General features: G+C 40.9%; 1 protein-coding gene across 1 annotated transcript; it reads left to right on the forward strand.

The window, feature by feature from the left end:
* Positions 1–5,833: 5,833 nt before the first annotated feature.
* Positions 5,834–25,787, forward strand: PRPF3 (pre-mRNA processing factor 3). The gene is made up of 16 exons (XM_060090469.1): positions 5,834–5,901; positions 8,358–8,545; positions 9,226–9,356; positions 11,364–11,510; positions 12,844–12,927; positions 13,128–13,348; positions 14,305–14,611; positions 15,286–15,452; positions 16,483–16,562; positions 18,553–18,696; positions 19,626–19,725; positions 19,898–20,011; positions 21,380–21,498; positions 21,765–21,848; positions 23,121–23,182; positions 25,426–25,787. Exons 2-16 carry the CDS (start codon positions 8,401–8,403, stop codon positions 25,570–25,572), a joined length of 2,052 nt encoding a protein of 683 aa, XP_059946452.1. The 5' UTR covers positions 5,834–5,901; positions 8,358–8,400; the 3' UTR covers positions 25,573–25,787.

The raw sequence follows: 25,787 nt of genomic DNA on the forward strand, positions 1-25,787 counted from the left end.
CTGAGCCTGCGTGCCACAACTACTGAAGCCCGCGCACCTAGAGCCCGAGCTCCGCAACAAGAGAGGCCACGCAGTGAGAAGCCTGCGCACCACAATGAAACAGTAGCCCCTATTTGCCGCAAATGGAGAAAGCCCTCGCACAGCAACGAAGATCCAATGCAGCCAAAAATATAAATAAATAAATAAATTTATTTTTAAAAAAAAACAAAAAAAAAACTCCTCACTCCCAGTGCAGGGGGCCCGGGTTCGATCCCTGGTCAGGGAACTTGATCCTGCATGCCGCAAGTAAAGATCCCACATGCCGCAACTAAAGATCCTGCATGCTTCATATAAGATCCCACATGCTACAACGAAGATCCTGCACACGGCAGTGAAGATCCCACGTGCTGCAACTAAGACCCAGCACAGCCAAATGCATAAATAAATATTTTTAAAATATATATATAACATGAAGTTTATCATTTTAACCATTTTTAAATGTACAATTGAGTGTTATGTAACTATTACCACTATCTATTTCCAAAACTTTTTCATCACCTGAAATAAACTAATCATTAAGCAATAATTTCCCACCCTGCACCCCCTGCCTCCCCATAGCCCCTGGTATTTGTCTATTCTATTTGTCTATTCTAGATACTTCATATAAGTGGGATCATACAATATTTTCCTTTCTGTGTCTGGCTTATTTCACTTAGCATATTTTCAAGGTTTATCTATGTTGTACCATGTATCAGAAATTCATTCCTTTTTATGGAGGAAAAATATTCCATTGTGTATATATATATGTATGTATATATATATATATGCCACATTTTGTTTATTCATTCATCTGTCATTAAACACTTGGGTTGCTTCCACCTTTTCACTAATGTGAATAATGCTGCTATGAACATGGATGTACAAGTATCTCTTTGAGACCCTACTTTTAGTTCTTAGGGTATATACCCAGAAGGAGAATTGCTGGATTATAGAGTAATTCTGTTTTTTGAGAAACCACCATGCATTTTTCCATAGTGGTTGCACCATGTTACATTCCCACTAACAGTGTGGAGGGTTCCAGTTTCTCCATATCCTTGTCAACCCTTGTTATTGTCTGGGTTTTTTGATAGTAACCAACCTAATGGATGTGAGGTGGTATCTCCTTGTGGTTTAGATTTTTATTTCCCTAATGACTAATGATGTTGAGCATCTTTTCATGTGCTTTTTGGCCACCTGTATATCTTCTTTGGAGAAATGTGTAGTTAAGTCCTTTAAGACTTAAAGGACGTTAAGACCACGTGCAGCAACAAGGACCCAATGCAGCCAAAAAAACAAAACAACAACTGACAGTATGTGTGAGGTTTACTTCTGGGCTGTCTAATCTATTCTGTTGATCTATATGTCCATCCTTATGCCAGTGTCACACTAAATACGTTTTGTTTTCTGTTGGTTTTTTTTAATCTATTTTATTTTTGGCTGCGCTGGGTCTTCGTTGCTGCACGTGGGCTTTCTCTAGTTGTGGGGGGCGGGGGCTATTCTTCGTTGCAGTGCGCGGGCTTCTCATTGCAGTGGCTTCTCTTGTTGCGGAGCACGGGCTCTAAGCGCGCGGGCTTAGTAGTTGTGGCGCACGGGCTTAGTTGCTCCACGGCATGTGGGATCTTCCCGGACCAGGGCTCGAACCTGTGTCCGCTGCATTGGTAGGCGGATTCTCAGTCACTGTGCCACCAGGGAAGTCCCTAAATATGTTTTATAAGTTACATTTAATCCTCACAATATTCTTTTAAAGTAGAGACTTGTTCTCATTTTATAATTGGGGAAACAACCTCAGAAAAATTTATTACCTGAAGGAATCACAGAATCACAGCTAGTAACTGAGAGACTAAGATTTAAACCCGTCTGATTCCAAATATTGGAAATAAAATCAGTTCCTAAAAAAAGAAAAAAAAAAAAGAAAATCCCTATAGGGAATTGAATCCAGGTAGTTAAAAGCACTGAAACTAAATTTACAACTCTGCAGAGTTGGAACTCATTAACCCATTCAACAGACTTTTTGGAGTGACTACTTATGTGAGACATTGGTTTTAGGTGCTGTAGATACAATGAGGAAACTGAGGCATGAATTAGTTGAGCAAGAAGTACCCTCAGTTTGCTACTCAAAGCCAGGATTTATTCATTGTTTCATGCTGCACCATCAGGGAAGGTAGATTTTGGTACATACTTCTCAAGCTTATTAAAAACCAGACTTTAGGGCCTCCCTGGTGGCGCAAGTGGTTGAGAGTCCGCCTGCCGATGCAGGGGATACGGGTTCGTGCCCCGGTCTGGGAGGATCCCATATGCCGCGGAGCGGCTGGGCCCGTGAGCCATGGCCGCTGAGCCTGTGCGTCCGGAGCCTGCGCGTCCGGAGCCTGTGCTCCGCAACGGGGGAGGCCACAACAGTGAGAGGCCCGCATACCGCAAAAAAAAAAAAAAAAAAACAGACTTTAAATACAAAAATCTGGTGCTCCCTGGGAAATTCTAATAACCTCCCTAGAGAATAACTGCATTTTTCCAGTGAACCTACTATCTAAGAAAACATCTTAGGGTTTTCATTTCTGTCATTTGTAATCTGGAAATAACTCTTTTTAAAAAAATTTTCCATGTATAAAATTGTGTCAATTTGGGGGCATGCTTTTTCCAAACTATACTTCACCCACACACAATGCTTTTCAGAAACACTGGTTAAAAGGGTATTTAAAAGTAGGTTTAGGGCTTCCCTGGTGGCGCAGTGGTTGAGAGTCTGCCTGCCAATGCAGGGGACACGGGTTCGTGCCCCGGTCCGGGAAGATCCACATGCCGCAGAGCGGCTGGGCCCGTGAGCCATGGCCGCTGAGCCTGTGCGTCCGGAGCCTGCGCATCTGGAGCCTGTGCTCCGCAACGGGAGAGGCCACAACAGTGAGAGGCCCGCGTACCACAAAAAAATAAATAAATAAATAAATAAATAAAATAAAAGTAGGTTTAAAGCCTCATTTTGAAGAAAGGGAAAAATACAGGCTTATTGGTAGAATGAGAAAAACATTGAGCCCTTACTATGCCTGGCACTATCCTAGGTCCTGGGGATACAATGTAACACAATTCCTGTCTGTAACGAATTTCCATTCTTTTTTTTTTTTTTTTGCAATCGCCTTCTTATTGTTTCAGGCAAGGTCATCAATGAATGCTAAAATTAGTAGGTGAAAATTTGATGAGAAACATGACATTTATGTAGTCGCCAAGCATCTCCCCCATATTCTTTTTTTTTTTTTTTTTTTTTTTTTTGGCCGCATCTTGTGGCATGCAGGATCTCTGTTCCCTGGTCTCAGTTCCTGGACCAGGGATCGAAACTGCGCCCCATGCAGTGGAAGCATGGAGTCTTAACCATGCACTGCCAGGGAATTCCCAGGAATTTCCATTCTTTAGGACACCAGACTTCAGCAGGTTCTGAGGCCTGTAAGAGCCACTGCTAAAAAAAGATCTGTTCTTTAATTCAACAAATATTTAATTGTGCTAGGTGGTATTGTAGGCATTTAAGATATATCAATGAACAATGATTCCTACCTTTATGGAGTTGACATTCTAGCAGAGGGAGTCAGATGATAAGCAATAAATATAATAAGAAAATTACCTAGTACTAGTAGCATAAGTGGTGATAAGTACTATGGAAAAAGGAAAAAGGAAAAAAAAATGGGATAGTTAACTGTGCCAAGCAGACTTCAGAATTAAATAGGGTGGCTGGGGAAGACTTCTCTGAGGTTAATTTTGAATAAAAATCTGAAGGAGCGAGAGAGCAAACCATGCACATATCTGGATGAAGAGCAATTCAGGCAGAAAGCAACAAGTGCAAAGGCCTTGAGGTGAAATTATGCTTGGCATGTTCAAGGAACAACAAAGGGTAAGATCCTGGAGGTGAATGAGTGAAGGAAAGAGTAGTAGGTGAGATCACAGAGATAATGGAGTGGGGCAGATCTTATAGGGCATTTTGCTCTGAGTGCTATGTAAGGCCAGTGGATAGTTTTGAGCAGGGAAGTGATATAATCTTTCTGATGTGTTAACATGATCATGATGGCTACTGTGATGAAACTAGACTAAATGAGGACAAGGTGGAAGCAAGAGAAAGCAGTAAGACTACTAAAATAATCCAAGCATAAAGGTGATAGTAGTGTAGGGTGGTGAGAAGCAGATGGTTTCTGTATATATTCTGAAAGTAGGGCCAATGGAACTTGCTGATTGGCTGGAGAAAAACAGAGGGGTTGAGGATGACTGAGATTATTGGCCTGCATAACTGTCAACTGAAAGAAAAATGTACAACATGAGAGTTGTGAGCTTAGTTTTATACGGGGTCTTACCGAGGGAGACACGTGTACAAGAAGCACTTGAAATGTGTTCCACCAGACTACAAAATGGGGGAGGCTTATAAAGGCAAAAACCACAAGGTTATAGTTAGTTACGTGAGTTCTTTATCAAGAATTATAATTGAAAAAAAAAGAATTATAATTGGAGCTGGCAAGAAGTAAGGGTGCTTGTTATTTGGGGGATTTTTTGGCTGCACCACACGGCTTACACAATCTTAGTTCTGAACCCAGGCCCTGGCAGTGAAAGCGCCAAGTCATAATCACTGGACTGCCAGGAAATTCCCAAGGGTGCTTGTTAAATAAGGGTTGGTTGGGGTCCGAATTGGTTGCACAGTTAGAAGGGGAGACCTTGAGACCATAAGGTTGCAGTGGCATGTGTTGTTCTGAATATGACCAGTGGCGTCCTTGGGTTCTGTACAGTTCAAAGAAAGTTCAGGTTCTCAGTGGGGCAGAATTGTGTCTGAGACCAGATCCTCAATGGCCTCCCAGCTCCATTTTTGTATACCTGTACTGTGGTTACTCCATTATAATTTCAATTTGTCATCAACTGTAAGAATATGGTTGCCATTCACTGAGATGAGGAAGACTGTGTTGGGAGCTGGTTTTTGGGGGATGGTGGTGGTTAGAATCAGGAGCTTAGTTTTCATCATGTAAGTTTAGGATGTCTACTATATATTTATGTAGCCAACTGGATATATTATTATATGTCAAGTAGCTTTACTGAACTCTGTGAGAAGCACTGTCACTCCTGTGGTCTTCACAGCAATCCTATGAGGTGGATTTTTTTTTTTACAAGTGAGGAAAGAGAGGGCTTAAGTAACTTGCCTGATGTCGCAACTAAAGTGGGAGAGCTGGAATACAAATACAGACACTGGCTTTAAAACTCGTGCTCTTGCTTAATCATTAATACTGAATCTCAGTTGATGCCTGACACACAGTAATAGACACTCGATAATTATTTGTTGCGTGAATGAATGGAAGAAAAAAACAGTAAAGGGGAGGGATGGGCTACTATCTTCAGAGTCCTCCTATACTCGTTTTTTTTCTGGGTGATCTCTGGCACCACTGCGAAGTTAGGGGAAAAGGCTAAGGAGGGGGCGGGGGGAGGCTAATGCTAGTGATCACGACTCTCGCAGGGTTTACTTTCTACCACAAAGTCCAGGTTTAGCCCAAACGCAGAAGCCCCGTTTTTAGTTCTAGCATGACCTTAGCGCACTTATTCTCCACACTAGGAATACTACAAGCAGCCCAATTTATGCTTCAGGAAACATTAACTTTGCAATAACCTAGTTAACAGATTTACCTGGGGAAACCGAAGGAGGCAAGGAACGCGCAAGCGGAAAACTTCAGGGCGCCGCCACGCAGGCGCTCCGCCGCCGGGAAAGTACCCACTACGGCTGCGCGAATTGGCGGCCCCGCCCTCCCTCGTCACGTGCTGTGGGACCGCGGCGTGGCGGAGGCAGTGGCAGTAGCGACGGCAGGCCATAGGGCGGTCAGAAGGTTTCCGGTTCCGGTGTAACGTTCGGGCTCCGTCTCAGGGGCTGAAGTTAGTGAGGTGAGTAGTGGCCCCGGGCCCAGAGAGGGTATCCTCGCGTCCTAGTGACTGGGGCTAGGGTTCAATCCAAGGGGAGGACAGAGGCGGGAAGGTTCAGTGGAAAGGAAGCTGAGAAAAGAACAAGGTTCTGTGGGAGAACGGGTTGGAATGAGATTGTTGAGAGGAAAAGGGCGGGGGCGGGAAAGGGACGAGCTGAGGAGACTACCTCTGAGATGAGGAGTTGGGATAAAACGAGGCTGGGTTGGGGGCGGGTCAGAGAGACGGAAAGAGCAAAAAGAGAAGAATGGGGGTTTCAGGCAGGAAATTGGACTTGTAGCAAAGGAGAGCACAGAGTAAGGAAATGCTTCAGAAGATTAGAACCTGCTACCAACGCATTCAGAGATCATTCTGCCTTCCTCTCCTTCCACACTATACCCACACCCCACCCCAACCCCGCCCCACGCAGTTATTGTTGAATATTTGATTAGTGACAAAGCTAGTTACCGTTTGGAACTTTAATTTTGGCCACTGGCTGTTTAGTTTGCACGTTATCTTATGGAGGAATGGGTTGAAGTTGAGTACATTTGTTCATATGGTGCTTGGGCACACATTTCATCTGATAGAATTAGTTATGCAATAAATAGTTATTGAATGAATTAAGTGCCATATAGGAATGGCAGTCGTCCTCATTTTGTAAGATGAGTGAACCCAGTCTGAGAGGAATTACTTGTCAGAAGGCTGGTAAATGGTAGAGCTCGGTGTGAGCTCTTCGTTCTCTGTGGTGTCTGAATATACTTTTGAGCAATGCACATGTAGAGATTGATAGGCTCTACTGCTATCTCATGATGGGTAAATAGAGCCACTCTATTCATATAACATGTCACTGAGGCACAAAATCTTTCACTCCTAGTTTCATGACTTTAATCTACTAGCTTCATATGGTTATACCAAAATTAAATACACTATTTAGCAACAGTTCTTATAGAGGATAAACCTGCCCAAAATGTAGAAGGTAATCAGACTGTACCTTATAGGAGAAAAGATGTCTTAAAACATCTTAAAAGATTGAATCCCAGATTGGACCGTGTTATGTAGCGCTGCTGGGAGGAGGTTAGCTTGGAATTGAGGTCAGTCTAGCTTACTGACTTTTAGGCAATATGGAGAAAATCAGGGAAATAAAAATTTTCTTTATGCTCATGAAGAGTTTTGAGATTTAAGTAGGAGATAAAAACGTAAACATGAATAAAATTTAAGAACTGTACTAACTTACATTAAACAACAAATTAAAGATTGTTGTAGAGAGTCTTTTATGATGGTGTTTTCTCTATTAAGCTAAAAATTAGAATAAAGGTGGAAAGAGAGAGAGTACATCCAAAACGAGGGTAATCTTTTCTGAACTGAGGGATTAGTTATGACAGAGACCCTGTAGAACATGAGAGAAAAGTATCTAGGTACAGAATTCCCACTGGGATGAATATGAGTACAGAGAAGTGTGATAGAACAGTCTTAAGGATTATGAGTTTTAATACAGGATGACTGACCTGGATAAGCCCTCTCTTATTTTAAAAGAAGGCCTGGGGCTTCCCTGGTGGCGCAGTGGTTGAGAGTCCGCCTGCTGATGCAGGGGACACGGGTTCGTGCCCCGGTCCGGGAAGATCCCACATGCCGCGGAGCGGCTGGGCCCGTGAGCCATGGCCGCTGAGCCTGTGGGTCCGGAGCCTGTGCTCCGCAACGGGAGAGGCCACAACAGTGAGAGGCCTGCGTATCGGAAAAAAAAAAAAAAGAAGGCCTGGGTTAAGGAATGCTTGCCCAGAAGTAGGAAGAACAGAACACCTGGGCTCTGAGTGGGCTTTTTCAGTCTTGTTTTCATGTTATATGCTTGCCAGTCCTTGTTGAATATGACAGAATCAAAAAAGAAGCTAGGGGCTTCCCTGGTGGTGCAGTGGTTGAGAGTCCGCCTGCCGATGCAGGGCACACGGGTTCGTGCCCCGGTCCGGGAAGATCTCACATGCCGCGGAGCGGCTGGGCCCGTGAGCCATGGCCGCTGAGCCTGCGCGTCCGGAGCCTGTGCTCCGCAACGGGAGAGGCCACAACAGTGAGAGGCCCGAGTACCGCCAAAAAAAAAAAAAAAAAAAAAAAGCATCTTGATTAGTTGCTAATAAAACTCTTTAAAAAAAAAAAAAAGCTAGGACTCATTTGTCAGCCTAGGTTATTCCCAAGGTTTGTTTGTTTATTCCACAGGTTTCACTGATCCACTGATACTTAACTGAGTTAGGGTTAAAAATCAAACAGAATGTAGTTCTTTCTGTTTTGAAGTATGAGTTGTAGGGAAAGTATTTGGCTTGAGATGAAGTAGAGGAACTTGCCTAGGATTGAGAATAGAGGTGGGGAAGGCATTCCTGATGTACTAACTGTTGCCTGGGGTCATTTTAGTCTTCTCCTGTCCTCTACTTAACTCTTTACTGGTTTCTTTTTAGGTGCAGTATTGAATCCTATTTTGAGCTATCCTTTTCCTGAAGAATGGCACTGTCTAAGAGGGAGCTGGATGAGCTGAAACCATGGATAGAGAAGACAGTGAAGAGGGTGCTGGGGTTCTCAGAGCCCACAGTGGTCACAGCAGCACTGAACTGTGTGGGGAAGGGCATGGACAAGAAGAAGGCAGCTGGTATGTACCTTTCTGAAACTTCTGGCTTAACATGTAGGATGACCCCAAATACTGCTTCAAACTTCCCCAAAATTCTCTCTGTTGGAAGTGTCTAAAATAAGGTCAGGCCACAGTTTATTTTCTCTTGCATTATAATGGAAATAGCCTAAATAATTAATATTGCTTTTTCTCTTGTTTTTTATTTTTTATACTATTTGTGACATATTTTGAATCTCAGACTGATTTCCTTTGACCACTGCACTGAGTTACCTAAATTATATTTACTTAGGAAATATACTAAAGTCAGATGGGTATATTCAGATTCAGATCGACATCTAAACATATAGAAGTCTCTATGAAATACATGAAAAAAGTTGAGGGAGGCAGATTTTGTTAAGGTAGTCTCCTCCAACTGCTGTTTGGGAAAAGTTAGAGTGGTTATTCGTCTTAAACTTTGATGCTCAACCTAAACAGGTTACTCTGGCTATGCTACTTCCTACGCCAAAAAATTATAACTATTTTTATCTCGTGGGGCAAGGTCATTTAATGTAAGAGAATGTATGAGAATCCTAGAAAGAACTTAAGAAAGCATTTCCCTCCCTCTTAGTGATAAAATTCCAGTGTTGGCATCTGTTGTATCCCTAGTATTGGACTAAGTACTTTTACCTTTTCAGCCTTACCACCTCTTTTTTTCTTGCCAGACCATCTGAAACCTTTTCTTGATGATTCTACTCTCCGATTTGTGGACAAACTGTTTGAGGCTGTGGAGGAAGGCCGAAGCTCTAGGCATTCCAAGTCCAGCAGTGACAGGAGCAGAAAACGAGAGCTAAAGGTAGGTTACAGTTAACTATCTGATGAGCTTGGAGTGTTTTGAATGGTAACAAAGTTGCTGAGCTTACCTGGCTCACACTTTAATATCCACTATTAGAATACCTAATATTTAAGAGAGGTACTTAGACATTGAAGTAGAGGGGGTGAACGTGTATTATCACCATCCTATGGTGATGAACTACCTAAGTTCATGGGTTGAAACGTTCCAAGGAAACAGTAGGTAGCTTTGTCCTTTTTCATATACAGTTAGGAGTTTTGGTTCTCATGTTTCCCTAAGTCTCTCTCTTTCTTTTTTTTTTTTTAATAAATTGATTGCTCTAAGATTTTATGCTTTGATTTACTTGAGGCCTAGTAGATTGCTTCAGAATGTGACTTCACTGCTACCTGAGCCATAGACCTCATTGTTGGTCCTTTAGAGATATTACTCTGCAATGGGCTTGTAGATGGGACACCTAACAGCAATTGATTTTTTACTGTGTGTCTTGAGAGCCTACTGTTTTCCACATAGCATATTGCCAGTCATCTGGCCCCATGAGTGGAATACTTAAAGGGACCATCATTACCTCCCTTACCTCCTTCACTTTTTATCCTATAGTTGCTGATTGGTCATGGCCTCTTTCAATATTAGCAGTGTCAAGTAGCTGATGTATCTCTTTTCTCTGTCTGTCTCTTAAAAAAAAATCTTTTCTGCGACTCCCATCAAAAACCTTCCAAAGTGCTTTTGATATCCTGGCTATCCTTTTGTTTTTTCTGAGGCACAGGAGTGAATAAGCAGTGTCTGCTTGGTCCCTGGCCAGGCTGTGGAACCAAGAGAAATAGAGATTTGTGTGCTTTTTGTGTTTAGGGTTTTGTAGGGTTATCAGAGGAATGAAAGATAGTCCTTGCCTTAAAGAAATTTGCAGTTTAAGGATTGGGGGATGGGAGGGCACAACAAAATACAGTCACAAATTATAAAATCTGAGTAGCAGTTTCATGTAAATTTTAGGGTTGACTATAGAGTTTCAGACTTTAGTTGAATTTTGTTACATTTAAGGGGGAATGCTTGATCCATAGTATACACAGATCTGTAGAGAGAAGATTATGTTTTGATAGGGCGTGCTACTGTATAAGTGCTGAGGGTCTGCTGTGAATAAAGTGACTACATTGGGTGGGATTAATAAAAATGGTTTCTTGAAGGAGGTATCTAGATAGCCTTGGGATTCGGGTCCCATTTTGGTCCATTCAGTCCCCACCCCACACAATATATTATGGGAGAGTCCTTTTTCTTGAACTGTAGGAGTTCCAGGAAGCGCTCGCCCCTGGCCGAGGATATGTCCTTGCAAAACACGAGCCCTCCTAGTGAAGAGGGGATGTCACCCAAAGCCTACCACCGGTGTGTACATTTGCTTTTTCCCATTGTCCCTTCCAGTTGGCCACTCTTGGTCCTGTTAAGTTCACCTTGCAAATTAGTCAACATATTTGAGTTCCCGTTGTTTGATGAGAACAAAGTGTTATTGGGGAATACTGAAAAAGAGAGAAAGCCCCTGTCCTGGAAGAGCTTAGACACTAGTTGGGAGAAAGTACGTACTAACATTGAAAGACTTAACACTTGGCAAACAGAATATCAGCAGTGTAATTTTACTTAGTATGAACCAGGCTCTTAAGCGCTAAAAGGATGTGAAACAACAGTTTGATCAGAGTGGGATGAGATTATTAATGAGAAAAAGTTCCTGGAGGAGGTGAGTTTTAGGCAGGATTTGGACTGGGGGAAAAGTTGAGGGAGATCATTACAAATGTGGGCAGTAAGATTTGCAAAGACCTTGGGATGGGAACATTTATAAGAACATGGGATGAAATTTGTTTGACTGGAGTAGGAGAATAATGAAGTTGAGATGGGTGAGATGGTCCATTTGGTGGAGGGTCTAGAAGACTCTGGGAAAAGCCACAAAATGCTGATAAGGACTAGGATTATTCTTCCCTTCTCCCATGGGCAGGGATACAACTCTTCTTTCATCTTGGGTTCCCTTAGGAAGTGTTTGGTGATGACTCTGAGATCTCCAAGGAATCATCAGGAGTAAAAAAGCGACGGATACCCCGTTTTGAGGAGGTAGAAGAGGAGCCAGAAGTAATCCCTGGGCCTCCCTCAGAGAGTCCTGGCATGCTGACTAAGCTCCAGGTTAGTAATTAAGAACTGGAAGTGGTGGTTTTGAGAGTTGAAGAAGTAAGAGGTGGATGGGTCCAGACTTATCGTGGCCTTAATTTGAATTAATTGTTAGCATTGGGAAAATTTTATGTCCTGCTTTATGTTTCATCATTTCTTGGTTTAACCAGGAGTATTCCAGTTGAAGGCTATTGAAATAGCATTTACTGAGCACCTATTATGTGGCAACGAAGGTGTGTTACATACATCCTTTGCCCAAATATATACCTCACTGTGTCAGTACGAAAATTATTGAAATGATTAGAATTCAACATGATGGCAGAGAAGAATTTCCAAATACTATAACACAGAAAAGATATAATCCACTTAAATAATTTTGAGTTCACTTTGTATGTTTTTAATAGGAATTATCTGTGTGTTTAAAATGGGCACTGTTAAAAAATTTTAATACCACATAAGTAGTAAATATTTCTTGTACCACTTAAAACTTGTTACAGGAGAAATAGAATATATACATATATATGGATGGGTGGGTGGATGGATGGATTTGCATATTATGTATGATATTTCTGAAAGGAAAGAAACTGATGGTGATGTTTTTTTATAGAAAATGGGGTGGAAGAATTCACAGTATACCCTTTTGTACTTTTTTGCATTTTAAACTATGTAAATATACCACCTATTCAAAAAAATGTTGAAAATAAATTTTTAAAAGTATCTTGAAGCGCCTTGACACAGGACTCTTTTGGAAAATTCAAGAAGAGTTATTTGATCATGTCCTCAAAACTTATTATTCTGAACTTCTTTAGGGCAGAGGAAGTAAGTCTTTACATTGTTGGCTCCCGTTACCCAAACTAGGAACTCAGGGACCAATAGTGTGATTTTTTTTTTTAAGTGTAATAATGTTTATGGGTTCTTTCAGTTTTGCACGCATTTTCTAAATGTTCACAGTTGCCCTGTAAGGTAGGTACCATTTTTACCCCTTTTAGACACTTGGAGGTTTAGAAATTAAATACCATGTTCAAGGTCACACAAGCATTAAATGGTAGAGTTAAGATTCAAACTCAGGTTTCCTTGACTCCAGAGTCTTAATTAGCAAGGTATGTTACTATCAATACTTAACATGCCAATCCTGCCTTGGGAAGATAGGTTGAAAAATTCCAGTGCTCAGCTGTGTAGGCTTATCTTTATTACATTTTCTAGTCTATGGTACAAGCAGGATATGATGGGGTCATTCAAAAATTGTTTGTTCTCTAAACCTGAAAGCCCTTTGAGTTTAGGAACCTGTATGAGAGAAATAAAAAAGAGATGTTAACAGTTTCTCAACTTTTTCCCCCACTGAGAGCAGATCAAACAGATGATGGAGGCAGCAACACGGCAAATCGAGGAAAGGAAAAAACAACTAAGTTTCATTAGCCCCCCTACGCCTCAGGTATTGTAACCAGATTTCTCTGAAAATAAGAATCTTGAGCACAGAATTTCTTGCCACCCACTCAAATGAGAGTCCAGAAGATGACTGCATGTTCCACCCCCAATTTACCACAGTCTACCACTCTGTGGTGGGGGGGCGGGGGGAGATCTGCCTGCCTGTCTAATTTTTCTGATTCTGATTTCTTTTTCTCTGTCTCGCAGCCAAAGACTCCTTCTTCCTCCCAACCAGAACGACTTCCAATTGGCAACACTATTCAGCCCTCCCAGGCCGCCACTTTCATGAATGATGCCATTGAGAAGGCAAGGAAAGCAGCTGAACTACAAGCCCGCATCCAAGCCCAGCTGGCACTGAAACCAGGGCTCATCGGCAATGCCAACATGGTGGGCCTGGCCAATCTCCATGCTATGGGCATTGCTCCCCCGTAAGTATCTGTTTCATGGAACTCGTTTCTGAAGCTTGAGAAGCAATAAATACCTTTGAATGTTATTGATGCTCTTCTTGCAAGGAACTTAAATAATTTCTTAGTTTCATATTTCTTACGTATACTCAATAAATACCAATTGAATTTATTCTCTTGGTTACCTTGTTGCAGAGTTTAATTATCTTCTTTTTACAATTGGTAGAACTGAAGTTAAGATTATTCCTCTAATATTGGAGCTAGGAATAGAGCCAGGTTTCCTGGATCCTAAGTCAGAATTATATCCATTAAACCGCATTGAGTGAGACCAGATCTAAGAGTTCTCTACAACTGGGTAAAGGTGATAGACTTCATTTTTAGCACCTTAATTGGTTTGCCATCCCCTGTCTGACTCAAGAATTAAGGAGTAAAGGAAGATATGATTCCAACTTCTTACCATTGTAATTTATAAGTTCATTTCATCTGATTGTACTGTATACTCAACTGTCCAGTTTGATAGTTTCAATCAAGATGTTATTATTCACTGATGGGTTTATGTTCCTTAGAATTTTGTAACTTAGTTGTCTTTGTTGGGTTTTGATTTTTCCTTTTTTTTTAAAATTTTATTTATTTTGGGCTGCGTTGGGTCTTCGTTGCTGTGCGGGGGCTACTCTTCATTGCGCTGTGTGGGCTTCTCATTGTGGTGGCTTTTCTTGTTGAGCATAGGCACGCGGGCTCAGCAGTTGGGCCTCACAGACTCTAGAGCGCGGGCTCAGTAGTCATGGTACATGGGCTTAGTTGCTCCGCAGCATGTGGGATCTTCATGGACCAGGGATTGAACCCGTGTCCCCTGCATTGGCAGGCGGATTCTTAATCACTGCGCCACCAGGGAAGTCCTGTTTTTTATTTTCTGCTTGGTTTTTTTTTTGCTTGACTTATTGTTCCAAATGGGATTTATTCCATTGTGGGCTATTTTTCAGGAAGGTGGAGTTAAAAGATCAAACTAAACCTACACCACTGATTCTTGATGAACAAGGTCGAACTGTAGATGCAACCGGCAAGGAAATTGAGCTGACACACCGTATGCCTACTCTGAAGGCCAATATTCGGGCTGTGAAGAGGGAACAATTCAAACAACAGCTAAAAGAAAAGCCATCAGAAGACATGGAGTCTAATACCTTTTTTGACCCCCGAGTCTCAATTGCCCCTTCCCAGCGCCAGAGACGCACTTTTAAATTCCACGACAAGGGCAAATTTGAAAAGATTGCCCAGCGATTACGGACAAAGGTATCTGGCTTAGAATATAATCTAGAATTTTGAAGAAGTTAGAAAGGTGACAAAGGAGATTGAATATAGTCCTGAAATAACCGTCAACTCAGTTCTCTATGTTTTTGGCAATTAGATAAGTAGTAAAGCAATGAGTGATTTTTAAAATGCTGTATTTTTTTCTGGAATACTTGATTTTTAGCTGATTTGTCTTCTCCATTACTTACATTCTACTTAGGTAGAAATAAAATTGAATTTGAAAATTCTCCACATACAACAGTCAGTGGAGGGAAACCGTTGAGAACCCTTAGGGCAACTAATGAAAGCTAGCCTGGTGTTAAAATTTACTGCAGACAGTCCACACACTTGGATAGTTTGATTGACTGTATATTTGATGACTTTTACCTTCTTGTTTTCATCCTCTCAGAATGAGGTTTTCCATAAAATTCCATTTCTGCATATTTGCTTCAGGCAGGCACTGTGGGGTAAAGGGCTAGTGATGAGAGTGAAATGTATGTAAATCAACCAAGTAAAGGATAAAGTAAAGCAGAACAGCTCCTTTTTCTAAGCTTTCAGAAAGTATGAATTTGTTGCATTAGATGTAAAGAGTTCAACAAGGGAGTGTTTTAAAGTTTGGGATTCTACTACTTCCCTGTTTTCTTTGACTTCAGTTTATCTTCTTGTCTTGTCTTTAGGCTCAACTGGAGAAGCTGCAGGCAGAGATCTCACAGGCAGCTCGAAAAACAGGCATTCATACTTCAACTAGGCTGGCCCTCATTGCTCCTAAGAAGGAGTTGAAGGAAGGTGATATCCCTGAAATTGAGTGGTGGGACTCTTATATCATCCCCAATGGCTTTGACCTGTGAGTTTGTTGGTTAATAGCTTTTAATAAGCCTAGAGTTTTAATGGGAAAGATGGTACTTGTGCATTAAGTAAAAATTTTAAATCCAAGGAAGATAGATAACCATATACAAGCTCATATATTTGTAAAGGATATGCTGTGTGGGTTGTTTTAGTTTTTTGGGTTAATGTAGGAGGATTGGGCACATATAGTCTAAATAATCTATACAAATAATCTGTAAAATTTCTGCTTGCTTTGTTATATATGGTTATTTGTTTTTACCATATTTGTTTTCTTTTTTTTTTTTTTTTTTTTTTTTGCGGTATGCGGGCCTCTCACTGTCGTGGCCTCCCCCGTTGCGGAGCACAGGCTCCGGACGCGCAGGCTCCGGACGCGCAGGCTCAGCGGCCATGGCTCACGGGCCCAGCCGCTCCGCGGCATATGGGATCCTCCCAGACCGGGGCACGAACCCGTATCCCCTGCATCGGCAGGCGGACTCTCAACCACTTGCGCCACCAGGGAGGCCCATATTTGTTTTCTTAATTACCTTCTTTTGCTACTTATAGTAGGTGTTTACATTTCTTAAAGATCCAGTCCTAGAATAGAGCAAGAATTCTTAGTTGATGGGGGAGAGAATGATAAATAAAGCATATAAGAAACATTTGGCAAGCTTCAATCATATCTGCTCCATTATTCTGATACATGGCTTTAGGAGACTGTCTCAGCCTTCCCTTATGCTTCCTTTGTCAACCGCTGTCCCAGCGAATTATTGTTACTAATGAGAGAATACGGTGTCCATCAGGGGTGTTAGGGTAGAAAAAAAAAAGGTTGACAATGACTGATATAGAGAGTGCATCCAACCTTAGTGGGACCATTTTCTTATCTTGAAAATTATATGTGATATATTACATATTATAGACATGCAAATACTGTAAAAAGTTCTAGAATGCATTATGGGGAGTGGATTTTTTCATTGTGTTTCTGAGATTCCCTCTCTCTTGGAATCATCTCTACCCACATATCCTGTTTTCCCTTCTTCCTCCAATTTTAGTACAGAGGAAAATCCCAAGAGAGAAGATTATTTTGGAATCACAAATCTTGTTGAACATCCAGCCCAGCTCAACCCTCCAGGTAATGTAGAGATTACTCAATCAAAGCTCTAGAGGAGTATTAGCCAATAGAAATTTATGCGATAATGGGCATGTGCTCTGTCTGGGCTGTCTATACTGTAGCTGCTTTGCACACATGACTATTGAGAACTTGAAAACCAAGTTGCATTAATACAGCTGAGGGACTGAATTTTTAATTTTATTCAATTTAAATTTAAATAGTACATGTAGCTAGTGGCTACAGTATTGGACAGTGCAGCTGCAGAGCATTGAGGTCTAATCTATAGATGGCCTCACTGATGTATATTACAAATTGGGCTTTTGCCATAGTGTTGACTTACAACTCTAGTCTAGTACACCACCACTAAACTCTTGGCCTTCTTCAATCTTCTTTTTCTTCAGCCTTTCTCTTTATCATTTTTGTAGTGAAAGTCTGTTGGCTCAGTCAGAAGAGATGGGTTTTAGTTGTGGCTGTGAACTAGCTGAATCCCTTGGGTAAATCACTTATAATACAGAATTTTCTCATATGTAGAGATAACACTAACTGATATTCCTTCTTAAGTAATCACAGAAGATTTTAACATTTTCATCAAATTTGAGATGAATAGAGGAGGTTAGTTTTTACTCAGTAAATTTACTCAGTAAATTTGCTTGCCAGTATCTCTAATAAGTTCAGAAAAATAGGTTGAGACCCTGTGATAATAAAAGGATAATAATCATTGAATTATACTTAATCAGAATGTACTTAGCTGTCATCAGTGTGAATCATTAGAAGAAAGTGGGGGATTTTGTTTGCTTTAACAAATTGAGTAAATCTGCTTTGGGAGCTCAGAAGATTTTTCCTAATCTCTATGACTCTTAAATTATAAATTTCATAATGTTGGCCAGTGGTTTTCAAATTGTATTACATAGGCACGTTGAGGTTCAATAAGTAGGATCCAAATGTGATTCTGGATACCCCCCACCTACCCCAAATCCTCACACAGAGCAGCCGGAGCAGCTCTAATTTTGTTTTCTATATTTGCCACATTTCAGTTTATAAAAGGGTTCAACTGCTTAAAGAATAACAAGTTAGAACATTACTCATGAAAGATAAGAATCCTTTTTAGGGGCTTCCCTGGTGGGGCAGTGGTTAAGAATCCGCCTGCCAATGCAGGGGACACGGGTTCGAGCCCTTGTCCGGGAAGATCCCACATGCTGCAGAGCAACTAAGCCCGTGCGCCACAGCTACTGAGCCTGCGCTCTAGAGCCTGTGAGCCACAACTACTGAAGCCCACATGCCTAGAGCCCGTGCTCCGCAACAAGAGAAGCCACCGCAATGAGAAGCCCTCACACTGCAACAAAGAGTAGCCCCCACTCGCCGCAACTAAGGAAAGCCTGCACGCAGCAATGAAGACCCAAGGGAGCCAAAAATAAATTTTAAAAAAAAGAAAAAAAGAATGCTTTTTAAAGACATAACCATAATACCATTATCACGACCTAAAATTAACTAAAAGCAAACTAGAGGTCCTTTCTTTTTCTTTTTTTTTTTAATCTTAATTGGAGTATAGTTGATTTACAATGTTGTGTTAGTTTCAGGCATACAGCAAAGTTAATCAGCTACACATATACAGATATCCACTATTTTTTAGATTCTTTTCCCATATAGACCATTACAGAGTATTGAGTAGAGTTCCCTGTGCTATACAGTAGGTCCATATTAGTAGTGTATATATGTCAATCCCAGTCTTCCAATTTATCCCTTCCCCCTTACCCCCGATAACCATAAGTCTGTGTTCTACATCTGTAACTCTGTTTCTGTTTTGTAGATAAGTTCATTTGTACCCTTTTTTCAGATTCCACATATAAGCGATATCATATATTTGTCTTTCTCTGTCTGACTTATTTCACTCATTATGACAATCTCTAGGTCAATCCATGTTGCTGTAAAGTTCCTTTTAATGTGATTGATATTCACCTATATCCCTCTAATATGCTTATTGCTTTGGTACATTCATTTCTCTGCCTGACAGTCGACAATGACACACCAGTTACTCTGGGGGTATATCTGACCAAGAAGGAACAGAAGAAACTTCGAAGGCAAACAAGGAGGGAAGCACAGAAGGAGCTACAAGAGAAAGTCAGGCTAGGCCTGATGCCTCCTCCAGAACCCAAAGGTACGTATCTTAGAGGCAGGGAAAAAAGGGTGACAAGTTTATCTCTGTCATTCTAGAGGATCTTTAGCATCTCTCTATATTTGGGTGCTTTTTGTTTCTCAGAATCATTCATTGGTTCTTCCTTTCCTAAATTTTCTATTGCCTTTCCTTATTAAGACAGGTCAACATAGTCATTGTAGAGGTTATTTAAGGCTTTTTTTTTTTTTAAACTAATATTGACCATAAAACATTCCTATATTCCTGGAAGAATAATAGGCTTGAAATTCATGAAGATAGTAGTTGGAGTATTTGCATAGAGTTGTTATGTACATAATTCTTAAGTGTTTGAAAAATGAAAATGCAGTTTAAAAAACCTCACTCCTGGGCTTCCCCGGTGGCACAGTGGTTGAGAGTCCTCCTGCCGATGCAGGGGACACGGGTTCGTGCCCCGGTCCGGGAGGATCCCACATGCCACGGAGCGGCTGGGCCCGTGAGCCATGGCTGCTGAGCCTGCGCGTCCGGAGCCTGTGCTCCGCAGCAGGAGAGGCCACAACAGTGAGAGGCCCACGTACCACAAAAAAAAAAAACCTCACTCCTGTAGTTTCCATTATCAGTTAGTAATATTTTGAGTGAGCACTGTTATGTATAGGATCTTTCACTAAATGCTATGATGAGAGTGAAAAATGCCAAAGAAATTAAGTTCCTTGTCTTTCGTAAATGTCCAAACAATGTGAATAAATGCATACCAGTTATTTAAATTAATTATGTGACCTCCCTCAAATGCTGAATTAATTGGATGGGCTTTCACGGTAAGAGTATTTGGAGGAAGTGAGTTTTGAGCAGAGATTTGAAATAGGTGAATGATATGAATTAGTAGAGAAAAGATTGACAGGTTATCCCAGCTGGAGTAATGACTTAGGAGATTGATTTCTATCATCTCTTCACTGCAGTGAGAATTTCAAATTTGATGCGAGTATTAGGAACAGAAGCTGTTCAAGACCCCACGAAGGTAGAAGCCCATGTCAGAGCTCAGATGGCAAAAAGACAGAAGTAAGTGCCATGGGATTGGGTGGAAACCCAGGGCAAGTACCTTTCCCAGACTCTTCTGGGGGATCCATATTTGGAGGGAGGGGAGAGTTCTCCGTTGCTCTCTCTTTCCCTCAGCCCTGCCTCTGATCTTCAATGCCTTTCTCACTTGTGGATGTCCTTCCTGTCACGACAGAGCGCATGAAGAGGCCAACGCTGCCCGAAAACTTACAGCAGAACAGAGAAAGGTCAAGAAAATTAAAAAGCTTAAAGAAGACATTTCACAGGGGGTACACATATCTGTTTATAGGTAGGTGTCCAAACTGGGCCAGCCTTTTCCTTAGAAATACCAAAACATTTTCCAGGTGATTGAGGCAGAATCACTGGTGTAAAGCATACCTAATATCAGCTCTACTTTCTTTTAACGACCCTAGTGTAAATCAAGAGCTAGTAGTTCTTTTTCATTGGTGAGGGTTAAAAACTTAGTCTTCCATCTCTGAGGTCTTAGTGAACTAATACTAGTTCTGAAGAATGAATGAACGAATATGCTTATTCAGGCCAAGATGTGAACTAGGGATCATTCATACTTTATGAAGCATAAAATATTATTTTTTCAGGAAGCATTAAAAGTTTTTTTCCTCAGTTAACTATATCCTTATCCTAATGTATTGCAGTAATCCTTTTATTACCACTCCAAAGTGGACTTTATTTATTTATTTATTTATTTTTGATTTATTCATTTGTTTTTATTTTGGCTGCATTGGGTCTTCGTCGCTGCGCGTGAGCTTTCTCTAGTTGCTACGAGTGGGGGCTACTCTACATTGCAGTGTGCAGGCTTCTTGTTGTGGCTTCTCTTGTTGTGGAGCACAGGCTCTAGGCACTCAGGCTCAGTAATTGTGGTGCACGGGCTTAGTTGCTCCGTGGCATGTGGGATCTTCCCAGACCAGGGCTCGAACCCGTGTCCCCTATTGGCAGGTGGATTCTTAACCGCTGCACCACTAGGGAAGCCCTGGACTTTCCACGTTGTAAATATTTTCTACCTTTTGTGTTGATTTAATATTTTCATTTTATTCTTTTATGTCAAGTACATGTGTATCTTCTGTTTAGATGTGCTCCTGTTTAGTTCTTTATTATAAAAACAGCACATTATTATAAAAGTAGTGAATGCTTACTAAGATAAAAAACATTCTAACAATACAGAAGGACATTTACTGAAAAAGTCCCCTTCCTATTCTCTGATTCCTTAGGACCACTCACTGTGGGTAATTGCCACTGACAGTTTTTCGTATATTCTTCGAGAAATTTTTCAGGCATAGCATTGTGACTACTTTATATTATAAGCATCTAGAGGGCAAAGAATTTGTTGGTCTTTATACTATCAAGAACAACTAGCATATAAATATTTTTGGATGATGGTAAATATCTCTCCTTCATTATTAGAGTAAATTTTGATTACCTGCTATTTGTTGTAAAGTGTACAGTGCTAGACTTTGAAGAAGTTTAAGACAGTAGAAATACTTCTGGATTCATCAGTTCTACCTTTAAGCATTAGTATATTTGCTTACTCCAAATGCCTTTGTTTTTAGAGAGAAAACTATTTTGGATCCATTTTTACCATTCCATTCAGGCAGCTGCTGATGCTAAAATGAAAGCCATAACTAAACTTTCCCTTCTCCAGAGTTCGAAATTTGAGCAACCCAGCCAAGAAGTTCAAGATTGAGGCCAATGCTGGGCAGCTGTACCTGACAGGGGTGGTGGTACTGCACAAGGATGTCAACGTGGTAGTAGTGGAAGGGGGTGAGTCTGAAAAAATTGAGGCAACCGTAGGCCTTGAAGTGATTAACATGGTGGGAAGAAAGGAGAAAAAGATAGTATTTTAGAGCCATACCTGGGTTTAATATCTTGGGCCTCTGTTTCTGTGTTTATTGGAGTAGAAGGACCTAAGATGTGGTTCCTGGGATTGCTTCAGCTACCACATTAATGTCTGAGCATTGAATGCACTCAAACGTTCTTTCTACCCCATTGTCTTCCACAACTCTGGCAAAATTCTCCTCTGTTTCTAGGCCCCAAGGCCCAGAAGAAATTTAAGCGTCTTATGCTGCATCGGATAAAGTGGGATGAACAGACATCTAACACAAAGGGAGATGGTGAATGGGGGTTAGAGGGGATTAAGTGGGAGGTGGGATGGTACTCTGTCCATTCATCTGTTCCCTCTCTCTGACACTCTTGCAAATACCAGATAATGTTCAAGAATTTTAGAAAGACCCATTTGGACTTTAAGCATGCTAGACATTCATACAGTATTTATTATATGATCATATGCATAAGTATTAGTTATTCTCCTGCCTGTCCTTTAAGGCCTTTCTACCAGCTGGTTTCCCTATTAGCCCAGAATCTGGATACTGGCTACATAAGTGTATTTAGTTTGTGAAATTTCAGCAACCTGCGCATTCATATGTGCATTGTCTATATTATATAATTTTTTGATAAAAAGTTTTTTAAAGGATTGAGAGCAAAAAATATTTTTCAGATCAAAAAAAGCTCTCTGCTTCATTCAAGAAAATCAACTTTTATTCTTTTGCCCAAGTTTATCTTGTATATATATTTGACATCCTCCAGGCCATCTTCTTCCATCAATATTCATTCTTCCCTTCTTTGAAGACCTGGGTTAGCATTTAACATGTGCAGAGAACCTTACTTTTCTTAACTTTGGCCCTTTTATACTTTTCGTTCTTCCCTATTTTTGTACTTAAAGTACACTTTTTACTATAAATGACCTATATTTTGTTTCTCAAGTGTTCCTAAGATATTTTCATTCATTATATCTGTCCTCCTTCATTAGACTAAAAACTCCTTGAGAATGGACTCTTATCATTTTGGCATCTGAAGTGCTTAGAACAAGTTTTTATTGTTCTTTTTTTTTTTTTTTTTTGCCGTACGTGGGCCTCTCACTGTTGTGGCCTCTCCTGTTTGCGCGTGGAGCACACAGGCTCTGGATGCGCAGGCCCAGCGGCCATGGCTCATGGGCCCAGCCGCTCCACGGCATGTGGGATCTTCCCGAACTGGGGCACGAACCCATGTCCCCTGCATCGGCAGGCAGACTCTCAACCACTGCGCCACCAGGGAAGCCCTATTGTTCTTTTATTTATCTCCTTATTCCCAGTACCTGTCACAGCTCTTGACACATAATTGGTCCTCAATACATGTTTGTTGAATTAATTAATGTCCCTACCTGTTTGGAGATTTCAGTCTAATTGGGGGGAAATAAATAGTAACAGAAGACATTTGATCCCAATACATGAGAAAAGGTGATAATATTTAAAAGAATTTGGGTAGGCTTGAATACTGTTTGTTTAGAACCTAAATCTTGGTGTCTGATCTAAGTCTAGAGCAAGATTTAGCTATATTGTCTTTTCCAGATGATGAGGAATCTGATGAGGAAGCTGTGAAGAAAACCAACAAATGTGTACTAGTCTGGGAGGTAGGTGATCCTTTGTTAAACACTGAAGCAGGACTTTAGCTAATTCCTGATTGTTTATATTATGCAAATGGAGCAATATAATGGTAAAACTAAATAATGACTAATCCCTTAAGTAATCTGTATTTCTTTTTGGAATTCATTGTTAAGTATTTGGCAGCAAATCCTTCATGATTATATTTTAGTTAAATTGATGGGTATATAGTTTATGCCATCTGGGGAAAAGTATGGAAACTGGTGGCAAGAATACAAATTCTCGATTTATTTATTTCACAGTCATGGATATGAGACTTGGAAAGAGGGAAATGAATTGTAGACTTTTTCTTTGGATATAGTGAAAGAAGTACTAGACTTAATATAAAGTTGGGATTCTGGGCAGTATCACTTACTAGCTGTGTAACTGGGCAAAACACTTAATGTCAAAAACTGTTGCTTTGTCTATAAAATGTGGATGTTATTTTCTCTCCCTATTGTCAGTTTTATTTTGAGAACCTAATTTGATTATTATGTAATGGTGCTTTGCAAAATGTGACTAAATCACTCTTAAAATGGAATTTTTTTATGGTTATACAATTCTTTCATCCCTCAAATTTTCTTAGTGAGCCACACTATTCTGAAGAATGAATGAATGAATGAATATGCTTGTTCAGGCCAAGTTGTGAACTAAGGATCATTCACCCTTTGTGAAGTGTAAAATATCATCCTATTTCTCCAGGAAGCATTAAAAGTTTCTTTCCTCAGTAACTATATTCTTATCCTGATGTACTGCAGTAATCCTTTTATTCCCACTCCAAAATACATTTTATACATTGTAAATATTTTCTACCTTTGTGTTGATTTAATGTTTTCATTTTATTCTTTTAGGTTGCATGTGCGTGTGTATCTTCTATTTTTTAAATGTGCTCATATTTAGTAACTAGTTCTTTATTATAGAAGTAGTACTTTGGGACTTCCCTGGCAGTCCAGCGGTAAGACTCCACACTTCTCCTGCAGGGGGCGTGGGTTCCATCCCTGGTCTGGGAACTAAGATCCCACATGCCATGCGGCATGGCCCGAAAACAAAAAAAGTAGTACTTTACTACAAAAGTAGTGAATGCTCATTAAAATAAATTCTGACAACACAGAAGAGCACTTACTGAAATAGTCCCTTCTGATTCCCTCATTTTTTAAGACCACTCTATAGGTAATTGCTACTGTTTTTCATGTATCCTTCTGTCTAACCCCAGATTCCTCCAATTTATGCATACTAAGTAGGTAATAATAACCATAATAACTGTTTCTCTGTCTCATAAGTCCCCATCTGCATATTTAATATCCCCCAGCCCCTTCATCTCTTTAAAATTCTGTTCTATTTATCTCTGAGAGTCCTCAGGAATTATTTCTCAGGTTCAGAAATAAGCCAAGTTGTGCTTTAGCCTCCTTTTTGGAATCTGATCCCTGAAAGCCTCTTGAGGTAGCATTTTGTGACTGCCATTGCACCTAGTCCCTTTGGTGAGAATGCGGTTCCACTAAGTACTGAATCTTTCTACTGTAGTTGTCTGCAGGTTATCCCCCCTGGCTCCCATTCCTCTCTCCCCCAAACCCCTGTATTGTTCTTTGACACTGGGCCCCAAAACCTCCTGCTTATATACACGGTCTCACTAAGTCTTATGAAAAGAGTCCTTTTAGCCTCTAACTCCTTTCTCGTTAAATACCCAAATCTGGAGCCCTGGTAGGAGGCAAGTTCATCCCATCTCACCCTCCCTAGTCCTTCCTGACTTACTCTTCCATCCAGGCACCAGAGCACAGAACTCCTCATCCTCCATTCAGTCAAAAAAACAAACCCATATAAAGTCATGAAAACTCAGCAAATATCCAAGGGGGTGGAGGTTAGAATTGTTTGTTTTGTTTTGTTTGTTTAATATTTATTTATTTATTTAGGCTGTACCAGGTCTTAGTTGCGGCACTCAGGATCTTTTATTTGAGGCATGCGGGATCTTTAGTTGCGGCATGTGGGCTTCTTAGTTGCGGCATGCATGCAGGATCTAGTTCCCTGACCAGGGATTGAACGTGGGCCCCCTGCATTGGGAGCATGGAGTCTTACCCACGGGACCACCAGGGAAGTCCCTAGAATTGTTTTTACCATAAAATTATGTTCAGGTAGGCACATTGCTACACAGATGTTACTAGGTTTTATAAAGGAATGTTATATCTGATTTAAATTAGAAATTGCAGTGTTTTTATTAAAAATTTTGTCTCTTTCCCAGGGTACAGCCAAAGACCGGAGCTTTGGGGAGATGAAGTTCAAACAGTGCCCTACAGAGAACATGGCTCGGGAGCATTTCAAAAAGCATGGGGCTGAGCACTACTGGGACCTTGCGCTGAGTGAATCTGTGTTGGAGTCCACCGACTGAGACTACTGCAAGCCCTTGCCTCTCCCTTCTTGCCTTTGTCTCTTCAGTCCTCTCCCTTATTCTACTTCCAAACCCAGCCCTACTTGTGTGTGTGATCTCAGAACTGTGCCAGGCTGACATTGGGACAAAGGGAGAACACCTTGCTTCCTTCCCCAGACAGCCTGGTGCTGCCCTTTATTCCCCTATGTGAATATGATTAAAGAGTTATTTTTAAA

This window comes from Mesoplodon densirostris, chromosome 2, assembly GCF_025265405.1.
Source record: "Mesoplodon densirostris isolate mMesDen1 chromosome 2, mMesDen1 primary haplotype, whole genome shotgun sequence".
Classification (NCBI taxonomy): Eukaryota; Metazoa; Chordata; class Mammalia; order Artiodactyla; family Ziphiidae; genus Mesoplodon; species Mesoplodon densirostris.

What these genes read in the sequence shown, in the direction of transcription:
- PRPF3 (XM_060090469.1), top strand. Translation starts at nt 8,401, where the DNA reads ATGGCACTGTCTAAGAGGGAGCTGGATGAGCTGAAACCATGGATAGAG. An exon ending in GGACAAGAAGAAGGCAGCTG is followed by an intron (nt 8,546 to 9,225) that starts GTATGTACCTTT and finishes TTTTCTTGCCAG; the next exon opens with ACCATCTGAAACCTTTTCTT. An exon ending in TTAGCCCCCCTACGCCTCAG is followed by an intron (nt 12,928 to 13,127) that starts GTATTGTAACCA and finishes TCTGTCTCGCAG; the next exon opens with CCAAAGACTCCTTCTTCCTC.